The 20,099-nt window shown below is 41.6% G+C and overlaps 1 protein-coding gene across 1 annotated transcript in view; it reads left to right on the forward strand.

Moving 5' to 3' along the window:
* The window catches only part of LOC126203265 (uncharacterized), a 276,975-nt gene that overhangs the window by 225,058 nt on the left and 31,818 nt on the right, over positions 1-20,099 (forward strand). The window contains exon 7 of the mRNA XM_049937520.1: positions 1,807-1,885. Within this exon, the coding sequence (XP_049793477.1) occupies positions 1,807-1,885 (79 nt within the window). The remainder of the gene's footprint in view (positions 1-1,806; positions 1,886-20,099) is intronic.

Below are 20,099 nucleotides of genomic sequence, written 5' to 3' on the forward strand. Positions count from 1 at the left end.
AACAGTCATTGGATCTCGACCAACAAGAGCAGCAATGTCGCGATACGATAAACCGCAATCGCGATAGGCTACAATTCGACCTTTATCAAAGTCGGAAACGTAATGGTACGCATTTCTCCTCCTTACACGAGGCATCACAACAACGTTCCACCAGGCAACGCCGGTCAACTGCTGTTTGTGTATGAGAAATCGGTTGGAAACTTTCCTCATGTCAGCACGTTGTAGGTGTCGCCACCGGCGCCAACCTTGTGTGAATGCTCTGAAAAGCTAATCATTTACATATCACAGCATCTTCTTCCTGTAGGTTAAATTTCGTGTCTGTAGCACGTCATCTTCGTGGTGTAGCAATTTTAATGGCCAGTAGTGTAGTTTGTTTGCAGATGATAGTGTCGTTTCTCGTCTAGTATGCCCATCAGAAGCTCAAAACAAATTGCAAAACGATTTCGAAAAGATATCTGAATGGTGTGGAAATTGGTAATTGACCCTAAATAATGAAAAGTGTGAGGTCGTCCACACGAGTGCCAAAAGGACTCCGTTAAACTTCGGTTCCACGATAACCCAGTCTAATCTAAATGCCTTAAATTCAACTAAATAGTTACAATGTAAATTGGAAAGAACACATAGAAAATATTGTGGGGAAGGCAAACCAAAGACAGCGTCTTATTGGCAGAATACTTAGAAAATGTAAGAGATCTATTAAAGAGACTGCCTATACTACGCTTGTCCGTCCTCTTTTGGATACTGCTGCGCGGTCTCGGATCCTTAGCACCTAGGATTAACAGAGTACATCGAGAAAGTTCAACGAAGAGCAGCGCGTTTTGTGTTATTGTGAAATAGGAGAGAAAGTGTCACGAACATGATGCAGAATTTGGGATGGACACCATTAAAATAAAGGCGTTTTTCGTTGTTCCGCAAACTTCTTACGAAATTTCTGTCACAAACTTTCTCCTCCGTATGCGAAAATATTTTGCTTTCGTCGACTTACATAGGGAGGAACGATCATCATAATAAAATAGGGAAATCAGAGCTCGCTACCACCAGATAAGGATGCAGCACTTTTTGATATAAAAATTGGAATTAATCCTTACTTATGAAAATTAACATTTCTTCTTTCAACTAATTTCGAATTACATCGGTAGCAGCAACAGACAACATCATTGCTATTACTAAAACAGAGTAAATAACTGCAATATTAAAGTTTCAGTACTAGTGAAAAATGAAAACAACGTTATACGGAAGTCACGTTCCAGTTTCGGACTGTTGTTGACGATGTGTGCAGTATGTTATGCTCGCTCCGTAGATATTCATGCTCTGACAGCTTAGACGCAGAAACGACTAATCCTGAGTTGGCAGGTGTCTCGTACATGTGTTAACTCAAAACAAACGATTGGCATGGATATATTCCTGACTAAAAGAACTGTCATCAAATTTTGTCGATGTCATTCTGAAACACACTAGAACAGGAAATTCGTATATTCGGGAAAAAGATAAGAGCTGTAATTACAAAATGTCCTGTAACACAACGAACACATTTAAAAAATATATTATATTTCACGTGCAATGTATTTAGTGAGAGAAGGGAAAGAAATTTCCAGTTAGATACTTTAGAACTCTGCTGAGAGGACTAACTTTTGTTCTAACCACTTTGGTGAAATGTGTGTTTCAAATTAAAGTCACCATCAGTCAAGTCTCGGTGCAACATATAAAAAATAAAAATGAAATGATACAGAAATTTCTGATTACTTCTACAAATAGTGCAACAATGAGTATAATAACCCAAGCAAGTTATTTTGCTCTTTTTTTCAGCATTCGTCATGCAGTTCTCTTACCTGGCCGCATTCTTCTGGCTGAATGTGATGTGCATTGATATAGCACTGGCAGTGAGGTAAGTTTAGGTAGTCACTAGCAATATAAATCTAAGTGAAGAAATTCAAAGTACAAGAAATTATAGATCATAGGGTGTAAGAAGAAAACAATTTGCAACAATGTCATCCCTACGAAAAGAAGTGGTTACGTTAGGAAAGTTAACCAGTTCCTTCACAGTTATGAGTTTCAGCGTTTATATAAAGACCAGACTGCAGCTTTCAAGGATCAGCTGGAAATTACTAATAATGTAGACGTATTATGTCAGAAATGAAAGCTCTATGGCTTATGTAAATTACATATATATGGCGTTCCAATACACACTTCCCTGTTCCATGTTAGTCGATGCTGTGAGAACCAGATTACATATTAAAAAAGAAAACAGAATTGAAACCCATGTTTCGTACTAGAAATTACATTATTCATGTTGATAAAATTGAACATATGATAACCCCAGCCAGTCTTAAACTAGTAACATTTCACTTCACAAACTTATTTACAAATTGAGACATGCGCGGTAAAACGGGCTAACCCTCAAATATGAAGCTGGGTTCTATCAAATCTGACATTGGTCTCGCCCCTAAATCTCACTTAGGGGTGAGACCAATGTCAGTTTTGATAGTTCCCGTACCCAGAAACAGGTGGCAACACTTAGCTCTAAGCTTTTATACATTTGAGGGTTAGCCAATTTCAATAAGTCATGCTGAATGACATGACATAATCATTACCACTCAACCATGTGCAAAACAGAAATATGTACAGTTTGTGAACGCATATTATAGACAGTCAGACGGTATATCTATGAGTTCCGCTTGTGGTGTAGCATTGGCGTGCGCTATTGTTACTCCTTGGGAGCAATACAGACACTCAACAACAGCGAAAGTAGATTGCTCTAGAGACGCTCTGGAAAAAAAAAAAAAAAAAAAAAAAAAAAAAAAAAAAAAAAAAAAAAAAACTTTGCTACCACTATCTGCACAATGCTACGCTTTTATCAATCTCAAGTAACTATAAGCGTGTTCGAATTCCTGATGTGTACTTTATAAAAACTAAGTAAATCAACATTTTTATTTCACCCAGTAATATATTCAGCATCTACAAATGTCTCCTACTCGGTATTATGTTAGAATTTACCTTTCACTATTGATTAATTAATATTAGGTCTATATGTCAACTATGAAGAAAGAATTTTTTTCCCTTTTCACCCTTTCTTTGTCAATCAAATCTTAAATAGCCCAAAACATTGGCAGACTATTTCATTAGTGTGCACGCAACAGGTGTTTTAAATACTAAAAATTACAGCGCTTACACGAAAAATATAGTTTCAGGAAAGCAATTTTGAACGTTTTTCTGTTCATGAATGCTTATACGACGCTTTTGGCTTCGTTAATGAAACTTGTGTTTTGTTGACATACTTCGAATAAGCGAGAAGAGAAGGATGTGATGTGAAAAGGATGCTTTAATAATGCATTTAATTCCACTTGTACTTTATTTATGTCGATAGCAAATGAAGCTGGAACTCCGAAACCAGTGCTTGTTTGCTTACTGGCAATGTTTCTTGTTCGCCACATTTTCGGCTTTCAACTCATATGTACAACATTTTTATTGGTCACGTTTGCAAAAAACTTACCTACGTGTTCTTCGCTATGCCATAAACGTGCACAATGAGGAAAGAAGCGAGGCATATAATAGTATTTTGTGCATATCAACAAAGTGAATGATTATGAAAAGTCAAAGAAACAGAACTACGTAGAGGTGTACCTCCATGCAGAATAGAGCTCTTGTGTTATAGTTAGTTTTCACATCTTCTTACTTTGAAATCTGACGTATGATGTGTCTTTTTGATCTCCTTACTATGAAATCTGACGTATGATGTGTCATTTAGTGTGTGGTCAATAATAGCAATTTACGGGTTGAATAAACGATATAATTTTTTAAACATGTTACAGCATTATACAATGCTGTAAATGTGATTAATGGACTGGCTTCAAATACTTAAGACCCTGTAAAATGAATGTTTTCCTTTAACTTGTATTAAAGTCATTTTTTTAGTAACGATAGCCTAACCTATGTAACACGTAGGCCTACCTTTCCAACAGACGTCTGTTTGCTTCTTTTCCCGGAATATTTCTCGCCATTAACTCTCAGTTTTTCAGGAATAACCAAAAAATCACAATTGGAATGCATGTCTCCTTTGATCATCTGCTTGATTTTACTTTTGAATTTCATTTTGAAGTTTTCAAAGTATATAAGCCTATACCAAGCTTTGTGATATAACAGTAATTAGTCAGTTAGTTCCAAGTACACTGATGTGCCGAAACATTATGACCAGCTGCTTAATAGCTTGTTTGTCCGTCTTCGGAACGAAATACACCACTGATTACACAGTGACACGTTTCCATTTATCGACAGTAGGGTCCCAATGGTCCCATGCCCACTGCAAACGTAACTGATGATGTCATTGGGCCAACCTGTGAACACGTAGTGATGGTCCGCTGCGTAGCTCCGTTTGAACAATGTACGATGAACGATGTGCGCGGCACCAGCATTGCGGTCTTTCGGCAGAGATGCCACAGATCAGCATCTATCCTACTTTACAGAGCATACAAGCCTCCGAAGCCACGTTCTCTGAAGAGTCGTGGACGTCGAACCATTTAGTGCTTAGCGGTAGTTTTACTGTCGTTCTACCTCTTGCCGTAGATGCTCACGACAGTAACACGTGAACAATCGACCAGCTCCGCCGTTTTCGAGATACCCGTTCACAGGCTCTGCGCAATAATAATTTGCCCTTCGTCAAAATCACATAAATAGATACTTGCAGCCCATATCTTCGCTGGATGATACCCCGTCCTTGCGTGCTCCGCTTGCATACTTTTGTTACAGTGTCACGTGCCCACAAAATGACCAGGCGGCATCCAACGTCGCGGTGAACAGTCGTCATAATGTTTTGGCTTATCAGGGTATCATTTCCGCGATAAATCGTAATGATGTGGAACGAGTCATTTTATATTAACATCATTTCTTTTTCTAAATACGCCCCATGCTTATCATTTATTAGCCTTTTTGTTTTTTAATTAAAGACAGACAGATGTTAGCGATTCCGACCCGTCACCATTTACACATCACAACAGGAGGTGTTGTCAAACAGAAACGTTTTCTGTTTAGTTTCAAATTTTACTTTGCTGTCTGACAGGCATTTTGTATCAATGGGGAAGTGATCAAAACTTTTGGTTGCAGTTTATGACGTAATGGCAATTCTCTTCTTTTTTTTACATCCGTGGGTGTCTGCTAGATAATGTTATTTAGTAATTTGCAAGATGACATTTTCTTGCATAAAAATTACTTTTTATGGAGTGATTTTCAACAGATATCTTACTGCGTAATTACGTTTTCCATATCACCCTAATTAAATTAGTTGTCATATAAGGCTCCGACTGATACATCTGTAGGCGTGGATCTACACCACATACATAAAATACATGTAGTGAATAATGAATGAACGAAATTCTTTATTATTTACGATCTTGCCATAACTATTCAAGGACAACTATAATCAATAACTGCTAGGAAATTACGTAACATCCAGCAAAGAAACACCTCGCGCAACTGGGCGAAAAAATGTCACTGCCACAGATCCGAGATAGATTCTCCACTCAATTAAATAACTACTATGGTCACATTGTACGCGTTTCAGAGGGAAGCAACCTATGTCATTTTATTTTCTTTGATGATAAAGTTTTAAATCTACTTTTTGGGGCAAGTAGAAAAATAATTTGCTCAGAACCCTATCAGATTTGTTCTAATTTTTATATTTATACTAGAACTGCCACCGTTCTCACGGGACGCGATGCTGCCTATGGATGGCTACGCGTTCTGATTAACGATCGGCACATATGCCGATAAGACAACTTTCCCTTACAATTAAGCATACTTCCAAATTCATTCGAGCGGTAGTTCATTTCGCGAATAACTGATGATCGCCGGCCGGTGTGGTCGAGCGGTTCTAGGCGCTTCAGTCCGGTACCGCGCTGCTGCTACGGACGCAGGTTCGAATCCTGCCTCGGGCATGGATGTGTGTGATGTCCTTAGATTAGTTAGGTTTAAATAGTTCTAAGTTTAGGGGACTGATGACCTCAGATGTCCCATAGCGCTTAGAGCCATTTGAACCATTTTTTCAACTGATGATCACAATGTTTTCCCCAGTAGAGTATTTCTTTATCCAAAATAAGGCACATTCAAAATCTTCAAATTAAGTACTGCTTTGATAAGTGATTAACGGTTTCACCTCATCTCCCCGTAACTTGGAGAACCAAAATCTGAAAACCACATTAATTGGAGCTAAACTAATAACCACAGCAAGATCTAGTCTAACTGCCCAGAAGACAAAGTTTCCCTGTTACCAATCGGATGAACATACTTCGGCGACCGACATACCAAAACTCAATTGTTCTAAAAGGGCAATTGTTGTCCTGAATAGGAATTATAAAAGCAAAGTAACAGCTTTATTCTTACTTTTTGACAACGATTGCTTGTATGTAATGGATGGACGCTCACTACATAGTGGCCAGTTTCGTTATCGTGGCGCCTACTCCAATTTATGTGTTACGATTCTATGTACAAAACTTTATATTTCCCGATATCGTACAGTGATATAATTTTGTAGGTACCTTCACCGAATACCGTCTGCAAAATGTGTTGCGAATAGAAGTAGTGTTAAAGAATCATAAATCAAAACGTCGTGCTGCCAGTCTTAATGCATGATCATAGAAAATTTGATACGCCATAAACTTTCCCCCCGTCATCGGTTTTTTTTTTGGGGAGGGGGGATGCAGGCGGATGTCAGCGAGTAAAATGTCACAAAGGTCGAAACTAATGTGTAAAGTTTGTTGGAAGTCGCTAAATGCTCATTATCAACTACTCGATGAGTGAAGCCTGGGTAATTTGCGCGGTGTGTGTCACGCTTTCTCAAGAAACACACGGCTTCTAAATGTAATACTTATTCTCTTAAACTTTAGCATAACATCGTAGCTCTTAATGATCAGTTTATGACAGCATTTTAAATTCGCACAATAACTGTATGAAATATTGAAAAGTCCCTGGAAGTCATTACATAGGCAACTTGAAACTTGGACCGTGTCCCGGGTTAGCCACTAGGTATTAGAAATTCAACAGTTCCGACATATATATATATATATATATATATATATATATATATATATATATATATATATCACAGTTTACGTCATTTTCATTAATATTCAACCAAAAATTTATCTGCACGTAAGGTGATACAACAGCGGTCTAGCCGGCCGCGGTGGTCTCGCGGTTCTAGGCGCGCAGTCCGGAACCGTGCGACTGCTACGGTCGCAGGTTCGAATCCTGCCTCGGGCATGGATGTGTGTGATGTCCTTAGGTTAGTTAGGTTTAAGTAGTTCTAAGTTCTAGGGGACTAATGACCACAGCAGCTGAGTCCCACAGTGCTCAGAGCCATTTGAACCATTTGAACAGCGGTCTTATGTGACGTGCTATTCTCATTTTGCCCGCCATACTCTCTTAGACCTACATCATCTGATATTCAAGCATCACTTGCAGAGGATACAACGACCATTGAAATTAATGTACAAATTAAATACTACAGATCGTGTACTATTTGATATATTGCTTGTATCACTCTATAGACGAAATCTTCAGTTCTTTATTGTAGTGATGAGAACACTTTGAAAGTTCAAACTCACACTCAGTACCATTGACAATTCAAAGACTTTTGGCCGCCGGGAAATAGTTAATCAGAGCGATGCGTGACATAAAAAGTACTTCGCTGGAAAAAAAACTGTGTACCTCATGTTTTATGTATATTCTGGCCTTGTGCGTCGCCCTGTTAACATAATGCTGAATATATACATCAAAAAATTTCCTTCATTCTATAATTTTGATGCTCTTAATGTGTATCTAGATACAAATGATTTATGTCGTGTGACTAGAGCCTCCCGTCGGGTAAACCGTTCTCTGGGTGCAAGTCTTTCGACTTGACGCCACTTTGGCGACTTGCGCGTCGATGGGGATGAAATGATGGTGATTAGGACAACACAACACCCAGTCCCTGACCGAAGAAAATCTCCGACCCAGCCGGGAATCGAACCTGGGCCCTTAGGAATGACATTCTGTCGCGCTGACCACTCAGCTACGAGGGGCGGACATACAAATGATAATGAGTGGACATGTCCTGTGATTAATGATTTTTAATGTCTGAGGATGATATACTGTTTGACCAAAATTGGTAGCTTTCGTAATGTGACATACAGCCATTGCATCAAATCACGATTTTTCAGTAATATTAGTGTGGTGTCACCGCTAGACACCACACTTGCTAGGTGGTAGCTTTAAATCGGCCGCGGTCCATTAGTACATGTCGGACCCGCGTGTCGCCACTGTGTGATCGCAGACCGAGCGCCACCACACGGCAGGTCTCGAGAGACTTACTAGCACTCGCCCCAGTTGTACGGACGACATTGCTAGCGACTACACGTATGAAGCCTTTCTCTCATTTGCCGAGAGACAGAATAGCCTTCAGCTAAGTCCATGGCTACGACCTAGCAAGGCGCCATTAACCATATCTGGAGAGAGTCTCACTTGTATTATCAAGAGCGATGTACCGCAGAAGTGAATAAAAGTTAAGTATACGAGAAGCTCCGTTCTTTTCTTTATAGCATTCATAGAGTATCCTGTTTCAGACTTAACGCAAGACGGCGTGAGTTGACGCGTGCCCTTTCGGCTACTTCAGTGTGGCGTAGCTAGCTTGTTACGCCACTACAATTAGTACTACTGGTGAGACTTTTGCCAAGATGCTGAAACAAAACGGAAATACGGAAGCGTCCGATCCCGCCCGTCTGCTTTGACCCATGACGTCACAAATATGGCGGAAACAAAAACAAACACACACACTTTCCACAAGAAGCCTAATGACACTAACGGGACAAGCGCGGGAAATGGGGTGTTTTGGGCGGGGGGCAAACGAAATATAAACAAATTTAGACGTCTTGCGTAGCTACAACGTGTAAGTGAAGACAGCCATGCATGAATACCCACCCACCTCCCCAGGGGTCGTAACCCCTGCAACCCACAGAAGATAAAGATGCTTCAGTAGCTGATTAGTGTTTTTTGTCTTTAAAAAAAAAATCTCACGGGATAGAACGAACAGATCAGAAAGATAAATATAATAAACTAAAACAGAAATTGGAGGAAACAGATAATTAAAATAAGTAATAAGTGTTTTTAAATTAAAAGAAAATCTCACGAGATAGAACGAACAGATCAGAAAAGTAAATAAAATAAGATAAAACAGAACTGGAGACAGCCACACTCAAACCAAACTCTGCGCCGTCATGACGTCACACACGACAACAGCCTTACGTCACGGGTCAAAGCCGACCCGTGGGATCGGACGCTTCTGTCGACCCAACAAAACATCAGAATTCCAAACAATGTGAGTGAAGATGCCAAGACCTAGAGCAATAGCACTTTCAAAAATCAAAAGTGAAGAGAATGCTGATCTAGTTTTTACAACAGTAGCGTCGTTTACAGTGAATCTGTGCTATAGGATAGAACAGTAATAACGAATTCAATCAGTATGTATGAAAACGCGTGCTCTCTTGAACTCTCCAAGTTTCCTCTGGATTCTGTACCTCTCGTGATGTTTACCTGTGGCATGATAACGCCCCACCTCATTTACCAGCTATAAATCTACAGTTCCTCGACATAAAGCAAATCTCAGCGTTTCACCATCCATCTCATTCATCAGGTTTGTCACCTCCGTAATATTTCTTCTCCTGAGAATCACAGATCAACTAGGGTGAGGAGATTCAGAAGGCTGTGACTGACAAACTCAGGGGAACTCGAAGATATGACTTCTCTGATGCGATGTGAATACTGAGAACTCGTAATAAGCAATGTACGGCTCCCAGTGGATCTCTTTAGAGTAAACACTAAAATCTCATGTCTTTGAGTTTCATTTTTTTTCTTTTTGCCGTCGTCAGAGAACTTAAGGCTCGCGCTGTTTAGGTTAAGATACAGAGATCTAGGAAGAGAGTTCAAAATTTCATCCTAATGATTTATGTACATGACTGAAGGAAAAGCAAAAGCTTAAAGATATCGATGTTCTAACATTGGAGACAGATGATAAGCAAGGAAGCAATGGACGCTGCAGCAGGATAATTATTTACAGACGTCACCATCTTCTCTGGTTTTGCCTCTTGAGTAAGCATGGGCAGCTATTCCTCCACACATGTTAAGACGCCTCATTGAAAGTGTTCCCAGCAGAGTTCAAGCCGTCATAAAGGCGAGGGATGAACAGGCACCACATCAATGTCCACTGACACGTGTCCGTATACTTTTGATCAGATAGTGCAAGATGTTACACAACCCTCCTCTACACGGAGACCACAAGCAAGGAATATGTGAGCGAAACATTCCGCGGTTGTTTTCATTTTCAGTAAAATTTTTCCGTGTATGTGACCACGTCGTCATACTGATGAAGACCACATGCAGCAGTGGTCGAAACGCTGGTGTGTATAACAAAATGAGAACGGGGTCACATATCCGCTGGAGAATTCTATTGAAAGTACAAGAGTAGCTCACCAGTGAAAGAATTCCAGTCACCTGGCGTGGACTGTTACATACATTACGTCATTGTACTACGCAAGTCAAATTACTTCACGAAGGCTGCCGCAAGCATGTTTCACGAGCAGAAGGAATGAGAGCGAGAAAACATCGTTCGTAGCCTTGATCTTTTTATTATGCTTATTTACTGGAGACAAGGGGTCATTAGAAGACCCGCATTACAGAGTACTGACGCAGGTGCTATTGTATGTATAATTTGATAGCCTGAAGCGATTCTCATGTTAAATGATGGTTTCTCGGCGTGTGTAATGATCGCATCTTCAGAGTGTTCGAATATTCTTGACAACAAAGCATTGCAAAAAGTTCGCATGAACATGGTTCGAAAATCCTTCGCTAGGGAAGTATGCAAGGAATTCCCTGTAATAACTCCCGGGTGTGTTATTTACCTCAAATGTGCATTTTTACTCACTTTGTTACTTATGATTGGTCATGGCATTTGTTTTGTTTTGTCTGAATGTCATTTGTTCTGTTGTAGAGTAACTTCCATCTCAACACATCACAATGATGTATTCACTTTCTGAAATGACGGATGTACACTACATGTACGGCTTAGCGATTCGGAATGCGGACGTGGAACGTCAACTTTATGGTGAATGCTACCCTGGGAGGCAGCTACCCTGTGCAAAAACGTTTGTCTGCCGCCACCAACGGCTGCGAGAGACAGGCCCTTTTGAGAAGAGGATTGCTAATTGTGGAAGACCACGCGGTTTACGAATGCCTTAACTTGGAGACCGGGGTTCTTCGTACTGGGGATGAAACTCCATTAACTACTACAAGGAGAACTTCGAGAAGGGGTGGCGTTAATGACATGACAATCTGGAATATTCTCTTCAACAGGTGCAAGAATTAAATGAGGCAGACTTTCAGCCAAGAATAATCTTACGTCAACGCGAGATAAGCCAGTGTGCTGTTGTTTGTCCATTTCTTAATATGTAGCTTATTCACTGGTGAGGGTGGTTTTTCACATGATGGATTCTTCAATTACAATAACAGTCACATCTGGGCTTACGAAAATCCTCTTGAAGTGTGACTAGACAGATGTAATAAAGGTTCAGCCTCAATGTGTCGGGTGGAATCATTCATGATCATTTCAACGGGCTTTACCTAAACGTCTTACTAGTCAAAATTGTCCACAGTTTCTCAGTCATAAGTTGTTTCATGTATTTGACGTAGTGCCTCTAGATGCTATCCAATGGATATGGTTTAAGCCCGATGGCGCTCCACCTCATTTTACACGGGTGGTTCGCCAGTATCTCCATAAACAACTACCGAACAGGTGGACTGGTCGATGGGATCCATTGCATGACCTGTTCGATCGCCATATTTGAATCCAATGGATTTTTTCCTTTGGGACATTTAAAATACTTGCTGTGTTCAACTCCCACATCCAACGTCGATGTTCTGAGTGAGCGTATCGAAAATAGATATGACCAAATGTGGAACACACCCAGAGTTTTCCACAAAGTATGGGAAAGTATGGAACGCAGGCACGGCAGATGCGTGGAAGCAGAACATGGCCACGTCGAACTAGTTTATAAGTGAAGGATGTTCAAAAGAAAAAGTACGAAACAAAACTCAGGGTATAACTGAAGTCTTTATTCAAAAGTAAACACCAGAGGTCTAAGCGCAACTATCCTATTGTTTCACGAGCCGAAGGATTCCCTGTTCTGACAATTCGAGTGGCTGTTGCAGGAGCCAGTTCTCCACTGTGTCCTTCAGTTTGTCGTCCGAGTTGAAGCTGTTCTCTTTTGGGTAGGTTTTAGCGGAAGAACTACTCAAACCTAACTAACCTAAGGACATCACACACATCCATGCCCGAGGCAGGATTCGAACCTGCGATCGTAGCGCCTAGAACCACTCGGCCACACCGAACGGCCTTCCGGGCTGTAGGGCGGATGCTCAAGTTGCTCCCATTTGAAGTCGGCCAATACACTGTGTGTGACCTTGGGAATATCGTGAAGCAAAATCACTCCCTTCAGTCCTGATGGACTAGGGTAGGGTACGAATTGTCTCACAGTATACGCCACTTTTAATGGTTTACCGTGTTCGAGGAATTCGATGAGTGTAGCACCCCGAACGTCGAAAAAAAATTGGTGAGCATCACCTAGCCCGTTGAGGGCACAGCTTTGAATTTTTTATGGGGATATGACGCATGAACACAGCCACGCCAGACACTACGTAATCGCCCCTCTATGTTATCCCAAAGTAGCATATGCAAATTTCAACTGGTTTGGTAGTTTAAACATTTCGTACCTTTTCATTCGAACGCTCTTTATAATAGTATAATATTAGTAAACATATTGGGAACAGCAGTGATCCTAGGGAACTAGTAATAAAATAGTATATATAACAGTCTTTATCGCATAAAAACACACTTTTATACGTAGGTGGTGAAAAGGTTTTGACTCAGTGTGGATCGTCTTCGACCCATATATCACTGATGTGTGGAGATGATGACACAGAACAGGAACTGCGGATACCAACCGCTGCTGACTGTCTGCGAGATATGTTGTGAATAGAGTTAGTAGTAAAGAAGCAATAAATTAAAACGTCATACATAGTGTGGCAGTTTTTCACGCATATCAGTGTTTATCGGGTCATATGTCCTGAACTATATGTCGTACAACGATATACACACATCAAAAAAATTTTTGCATCACCGCGGTTCCCAGAACTCCTCAAGATAGACGTTGACTGTGGATATTGTATCACAGACACAATTCCTTTGACTGTTCGGAGATGTCACTAACCCCGCCCAAAGATGTAAACAACCATACATAAGCAGCGACTATTAGACAGAGGGGGTCTGACAGCCGATCAGTTCCAGTCATAAACGGCTCAGACCCCCGGCTAGTGTTGTCTGTAGTTCAACCATGCCTAGACGGTCAATACCGCGGTTCGGTCGCGTCCGAATTGTTATTTTGTGCCGGGAAGGGCTCTCAACAAGGGAAATGTCCAGGCCTCTCGGAGTGAACCAAATGCTAAAACTTCCTGGCAGATTAAAACTTTGTGCTGGACCGAGACTCGAACTCGGGACCTTTGCCTTTCGCAAGTGCACTTGCCCGTGAAAGGCACAGGTCCCGAGTTCGAGTCTCGGTATGGCACACAGTTTTAATCAAATGGTTCAAATGGCTCTGAGCACTGTGGGACTTAACATCTGAGGTCATCAGTCCCCTAGACTTAGAACTACTTAAACCTAGCTAACCTAAGGACATCACACAATTAATACCCGAGGCAGGATCGAACCTGCGACCGTAGCGCTCGCGCGGTTCCGGACTGAAGTGCCTAGAACCGCTCGGCCACCGCGGCCGGCTCAGTTTTAATGTGCCATGAAGTTTCATACCAGCGCACACTCCGCTGCAAAGTGAAAATCTCATTCTAGAAACATCCCCCAGGCTGTGGCTAAGCCATGTCTCCGCAATATCCTTTCTTCCAGGAGTGCTAGTTCTGCTAGGTTCGCAGAAGAGCTTCAGTGAAGTTTGGAAGGTAGGAGACGAGGTACTGGCAGAATTGAAGCTGTGAGGACGGGTTGTGAGTTGGGCTTGGGTAGCTCAGTTGGTGGAATACTTCCCCGCGAAAGGCAAAGGTCCCGAGTTTGAGTCTCGGTCCGGCACACAGTTTTAATCTGCCAGGAACTTTCATATCACCGCACACTCTGCTGCAGAGTGAAAATCTCATTCTGGTCACAGACAACTGTTATGCACACATACTGAGGAATACTACGCAAGTTTCGTTCGAACGGGACACAGGAAGCTGATGAGCCGGGAGCCATAGCTGTGGAGGATGGCATGCTCCCAGACGTATCCAGCCATCTGGCTTGCCAGAGCAGAGGGAAGTCCTCCCAAAAACACTGCTCAGGATGCGTGTCCAGTCCTGAGGGTGTCTCCTGGGGCGATAACTGCGACGGCGACGGCGATGGCGGGTCCAGTTCCATAGCGTTGGAGAATGGCGACAGTGGAGGCGAGCGGCTATGTCTTTTGGCTCGTCCTGGTGTGCTACAGCCCCTGTTCCCATGTGCAGGAGGTGCGAAGCTTGGCCATTTGTTGTTTCAAGGTGCAAACAAAGTGTTCCGCTTCTCCGTTGGACTGCGGGTGAATTGGAGCACTTGTTAGATGACGAATGCCATTTTGTTCACAAAATTCTTCAAGGTCAGGGGATGTGAACTGATGTCTGTTGTCCGTAGCAATGACTTCAGGCAATCCTTCAATCTAAAAAATTGAGGACGACACTTGAAAGATGCCACGTGACGTGGTAGAGTTCATAGGCACTGCAAATGGGAACCTGCCAAAAGGGTCTACCACAATGAGCCAACGAGTGTTCCAGAATAGTCCTGCGAAGTCTATGTGCACTCGTTGCCATGGAGATTGAGTCTTAGGCCAAGCTGCAAATGTCTGTGCTAGGGCCGATTGTCCACGCATGCGTGACACTGTGACGTCATCTGTTCAATGTGGGCGTGCATGCCCTGCCAAGTACAAAGCCGTCGCACTAACTGTTCAGTGCGAACAATTCCCTTATGTCCTTGGTGAAGCAGTTGTAATGCATCCTTTTGCAACACTGTAGGAATGAGCATACGTGACTGTCCACTGTCAGATTGTACTAAGGTCACACCTTATTGTACCGGAGGTTATGCTGACGAGCGAAGTATCGGCGCACTGCTGAATTCTGATTACTGTTCAATGAGCGAGGCCAAGTCTTACGAATGTAATACAAAAAAATCTTCAGATCAGGGTCTGCTTCCGTGACCTGTGCAATTTCTCTGTAATTAAAAAAAAAGCTCAAATGTGTGTGAAATCTTTTGGGACTTAACTGCTAAGGTCATCAGTCCCTAAGCTTACACACTACTTAAACTAAATTATCCCAAGGACAAACACACACACACACACACACACACACACACACACACACACACACACACACACATGCCCGAGGGACGACTCGCACCTCCGCCGGGACCAGCCGCACGGTCCATGACTGCAGCGCCTTAACCACTTTTTCTTTTTTTTTTAAATCTCATTTTGTTCTATATTGTTCGTTGAATTTGTTCGTGGCGGACGTCCGATGACACTCGTTCAAGTTGTTCGTTGATCCGTTTACTCAGTTATTTTATTAGGGAGGGTAATTAAACCCTCTGACCGAACACGCTGAGCTACCGTGCCGGCGAAACTATATCCACTGCACCAGATGTGACACGACCGCTCGGCTAATCCCGGCGGCTCTCTGTAGTTCAATGGAAAAGGTTGCAGCAATTCAGAGTCCTGCTCATCGATCTGGCACCAAGATGTGTGAGAGGGATCAAAATCAGAGTCGGGGCCGATCGGAAGGCGAGGGAGGGCGTCTGCATTGCCATGCTTGGCCGTAGGCTTTGGGAAAAAGCAATAGGTCAGTCTTGTGCACCAATTCCGTGCGAAAACACAGCGCATGGCAGGATCAAAATGTACTTAACATCTGTCACCGAACAAGCATTTTTGAGTTTCTGAAATGCGTCGTGACACTCTTAGGTCCATTTTTTGGATGCAAGCGATGCAATGGAGCCGCGATCTATGAAGTATTGGGAATCAAAGGAATGTGGTATGTTAACTTGCCTAGCTCGGACTGCAGTTCAGATACATTGAGAGGAACAGACTGGTCACGGATTGCAAGCAAATGAGATAGGAGAGGGTGCACACCCTGACTGTTTATCACATGACCTAAGTACTGTAATTCTGTCTGAAAAAAGTCACTCTTTGCGAGACGACACATGAGTCCTGCATCGAACAACACTCGAAAAAGAGGACGCAAATTGGCAGTGTGTTCCTCTGGCGTACGACCTGAGACAACAATATCGTCAAGGTAGCTCAAACAGAAGGGCACTTGGGCAGTCAGCTGTTCCAAGTAACGTTGAAAAATGGCAGGTTTGGAGGCATTGCCGAAGGGCAAACGCAAATACTTGCACAGGCCCTAGTGTGTATTAACAAAAAACACTTTCTGTGATTCTTCAGCTAGTTGTTGTTGTTGTGGTCTTCAGTCCTGAGACTGGTTTGATGCAGCTCTCCATGCTACTCTATCCTGTGCAAGCTTCTTCATCTCCCAGTACCTACTGCAACCTACATCCTTCTGAATCTGCTTAGTGTATTCATCTCTTGGTCTCCCTCTACGATTTTTACCCTCCACGCTGCCCTCCAATGCTAAATTTGTGATCCCTTGATGCCTCAAAACATGTCCTACCAACCGATCCCTTCTTCTAGTCAAGTTGTGCCACAAACTTCTCTTCTCCCCAATCCTATTCAATACCTCCTCATTAGTTACGTGATCTACCCACCTTATCTTCAGCATTCTTCTGTAGCACCACATTTCGAAAGCTTCTATTCTCTTCTTGTCCAAACTGGTTATCGTCCATGTTTCACTTCCATACATGGCTACACTCCATACAAATACTTTCAGAAACGACTTCCTGGCACTTAAATCTATACTCGATGTTAACAAATTTCTCTTCTTCAGAAACGATTTCCTTGCCATTGCCAGTCTACATTTTATATCCTCTCTACTTTCACCATCATCAGTTATTTTACTCCCTAAATAGCAAAACTCCTTTACTACTTTAAGTGTCTCATTTCCTAATCTAATCCCCTCAGCATCACCCGATTTAATTTGACTACATTCCATTATCCTCGTTTTGCTTTTGTTGATGTTCATCTTATATCCTTCTTTCAAGACACTGTCCATTCCGTTCAACTGCTCTTCCAAGTCCTTTGCTGTCTCTGACAGAATTACAATGTCATCGGCGAACCTCAAAGCTTTTACTTCTCCTCCATGTATTTTAATACCTACTCCAAATTTTTCTTTTGTTTCCTTTACTGCTTGCTCAATATACAGATTGAATAACATCGGGGAGAGGCTACAACCCTGTCTCACTCCTTTCCCAACCACTGCTTCCCTTTCATGCCCCTCGACTCTTATAACTGCCATCTGGTTTCTGTACAAATTGTAAATAGCCTTTCGCTCCCTGTATTTTACCCCTGCCACCTTCAGAATTTGAAAGAGAATATTCCAGTTAACGTTGTCAAAAGCTTTCTCTAAGTCTACAAATGCTAGAAACATAGGATTGCCTTTTCTTAATCTTTCTTCTAAGATAAGTCGTAAGGTTAGTATTGCCTCACGTGTTCCAACATTTCTACGGAATCCAAACTGATCTTCCCCGAGGTCCGTTTCTACCAGTTTTTCCATTCGTCTGTAAAGAATTCGCGTTAGTATTTTGCAGCTGTGACTTATTAAACTGATAGTTCGGTAATTTTCACATCTGTCAACACCTGCTTTCTTTGGTATTGGAATTATTATATTATTCTTGAAGTCTGTGGGTATTTCGCCTGTCTCATACATCTTGCTCACCAGATGGTAGAGTTTTGTCAGGACTGGCTCTCCCAAGGCCATCAGTAGTTGTAATGGAATGTTGTCTACTCCCGGGGCCTTGTTTCGACTCAGGTCTTTCAGTGCTCTGTCAAACTCTTCACGCAGTATCTTATCTCCCATTTCATCTTCATCTACATCCTCTTCCATTTCCATAATATTGTCCTCAAGTACATCGCCCTTGTATAAACCCTCTATATACTCCTTCCACCTTTCTGCCTTCCCTTCTTTGCTTAGAACTGGGTTGCCATCTGAGCTCTTGATATTCATACAAGTGGTTTTCTTCTCTCCAAAGGTCTCTTTAATTTTCCTGTAGGCAGTATCTATCTTACCCCTAGTGAGACAAGCCTCTACATCCTTACATTTGTCCTCTAGCCATCCCTGCTTAGCCATTTTGCACTTTCTGTCGATCTCATTTTTGAGACGTTTGTATTCCCTTTTGCCTGCTTCATTTACTGCATTTTTATATTTTCTCCTTTCATCAATTAAATTCAATATTTCTTCTGTTATCCAAGGATTTCTATTAGCCCTCGTCTTTTTACCTACTTGATCCTCTGCTGCCTTCACTACTTCATCCCTCAGAGCTACCCATTCTTCTTCTACTGTATTTATTTCCCCCATTCCTGTCAATTGTTCCCTTATGCTCTCCCTGAAACTTTCTACAACTTCTGGTCCTTTCAGTTTATCCAGGTCCCATCTCCTTAAATTCCCACCTTTTTGCAGTTTCTTCAGTTTTAATCTACAGTTCATAACCAATAGATTGTGGTCAGAATCCACATCTGCCCCTGGAAATGTCTTACAATTTAAAACCTGGTTCCTAAATCTCTGTCTTACCATTATATAATCTATCTGATACCTATTAGTATCTCCAGGATTCTTCCAGGTATACAACCTTCTTTTATGATTCTTGAACCAAGTGTTAGCTATGATTAAGTTATGCTCTGTGCAAAATTCTACAAGGCGGCTTCCTCTTTCATTTCTTCCCCCCAATCCATATTCACCTACTATGTTTCCTTCTCTCCCTTTTCCTACTGACGAATTCCAGTCACCCATGCGCTGGAGCGAGATGGGGGCACAACCTTAAATGAATTACTGCTAGAATCTGTAGTAAGTTTTGGAAACACTGCATCCACAGAATGTGCATGAGACCTGTTGTTGCGGAAGCGGGCAGAATTGATGTTGTTTTGCCGTTGCAAGCAAACTGCCTGGACATAGCCCTTCTTTTCACATAACATGTCGCGTTGCACAACGGCTAATATTGCCGCTTATGGCAAGCAAAACAGCGAGGGCAAAGCTTCACTAGATTTACAGGCTTGGCTACTTATTTACTAGGCTGTCTGTTTGTTGATGATACAAGCATAATTATTAATCCAATAAAAGAAAGTCCGATAGAAAATGATACAAAATAAGGTCTTTGGAAAAGTTATTAATTGGTTTTCTGCTAATGGGCTTGCTCTGAACTTTGAAAAAACACAGTACATCCAATTTTCTGCTGCAAAAAATATAATTTCTTCAATAAATAATACACATCAAAAGAAGTCAGTAGCCAGGTAGAGCCTACTAAGTTTTTGGGTGTACATATAGATGAGAATCTGAATTGGAAAATTCATATTTACGATCTCCTAAAGCGAGTAGGTTCAGCAACTTTTGCAATCAGAATAATTGCCATATTTAAGGATGTAGAAATTTGTAAGGTAACATACTTTGCATACTTCCACTCTCTGATGTCATACGGAATAATATTCTCTGGCAACTCAACACTTAAGCAAAAGCTATTCACTGCTCAAAAGAAAGTAGTTAGAATAATGTGTGGTGTTCATAGTCACACATCTTGTAGGCATCTGTTTAAAAGGTTAGGAATTCTTACAACTGCTTCACAGTACATTTACTCAGTATTGAAATTTTTTATCAACAACATGGACCAGTTTAAAATCAACAGCGACATTCATGATTACAATACCAGAAAAAAGAGAGACATACACTATCCTTTACTTAACCTATCTTTGGCACAAAAAGGGGTAAAATATGGTGCTATAAAACTTTTTGTTAAATTACCAGATGAAATAAATTGTCTGACAGACAGCAGTAATAGTTTCAAAAACAAATTGAAATCATACCTCCTTGACAACTCCTTCTATACCAAGATGAATTCTTGAATATGAGTAAATAAATCTGGAGAT

Source organism: Schistocerca nitens, chromosome 9, assembly GCF_023898315.1.
Source record: "Schistocerca nitens isolate TAMUIC-IGC-003100 chromosome 9, iqSchNite1.1, whole genome shotgun sequence".
Classification (NCBI taxonomy): Eukaryota; Metazoa; Arthropoda; class Insecta; order Orthoptera; family Acrididae; genus Schistocerca; species Schistocerca nitens.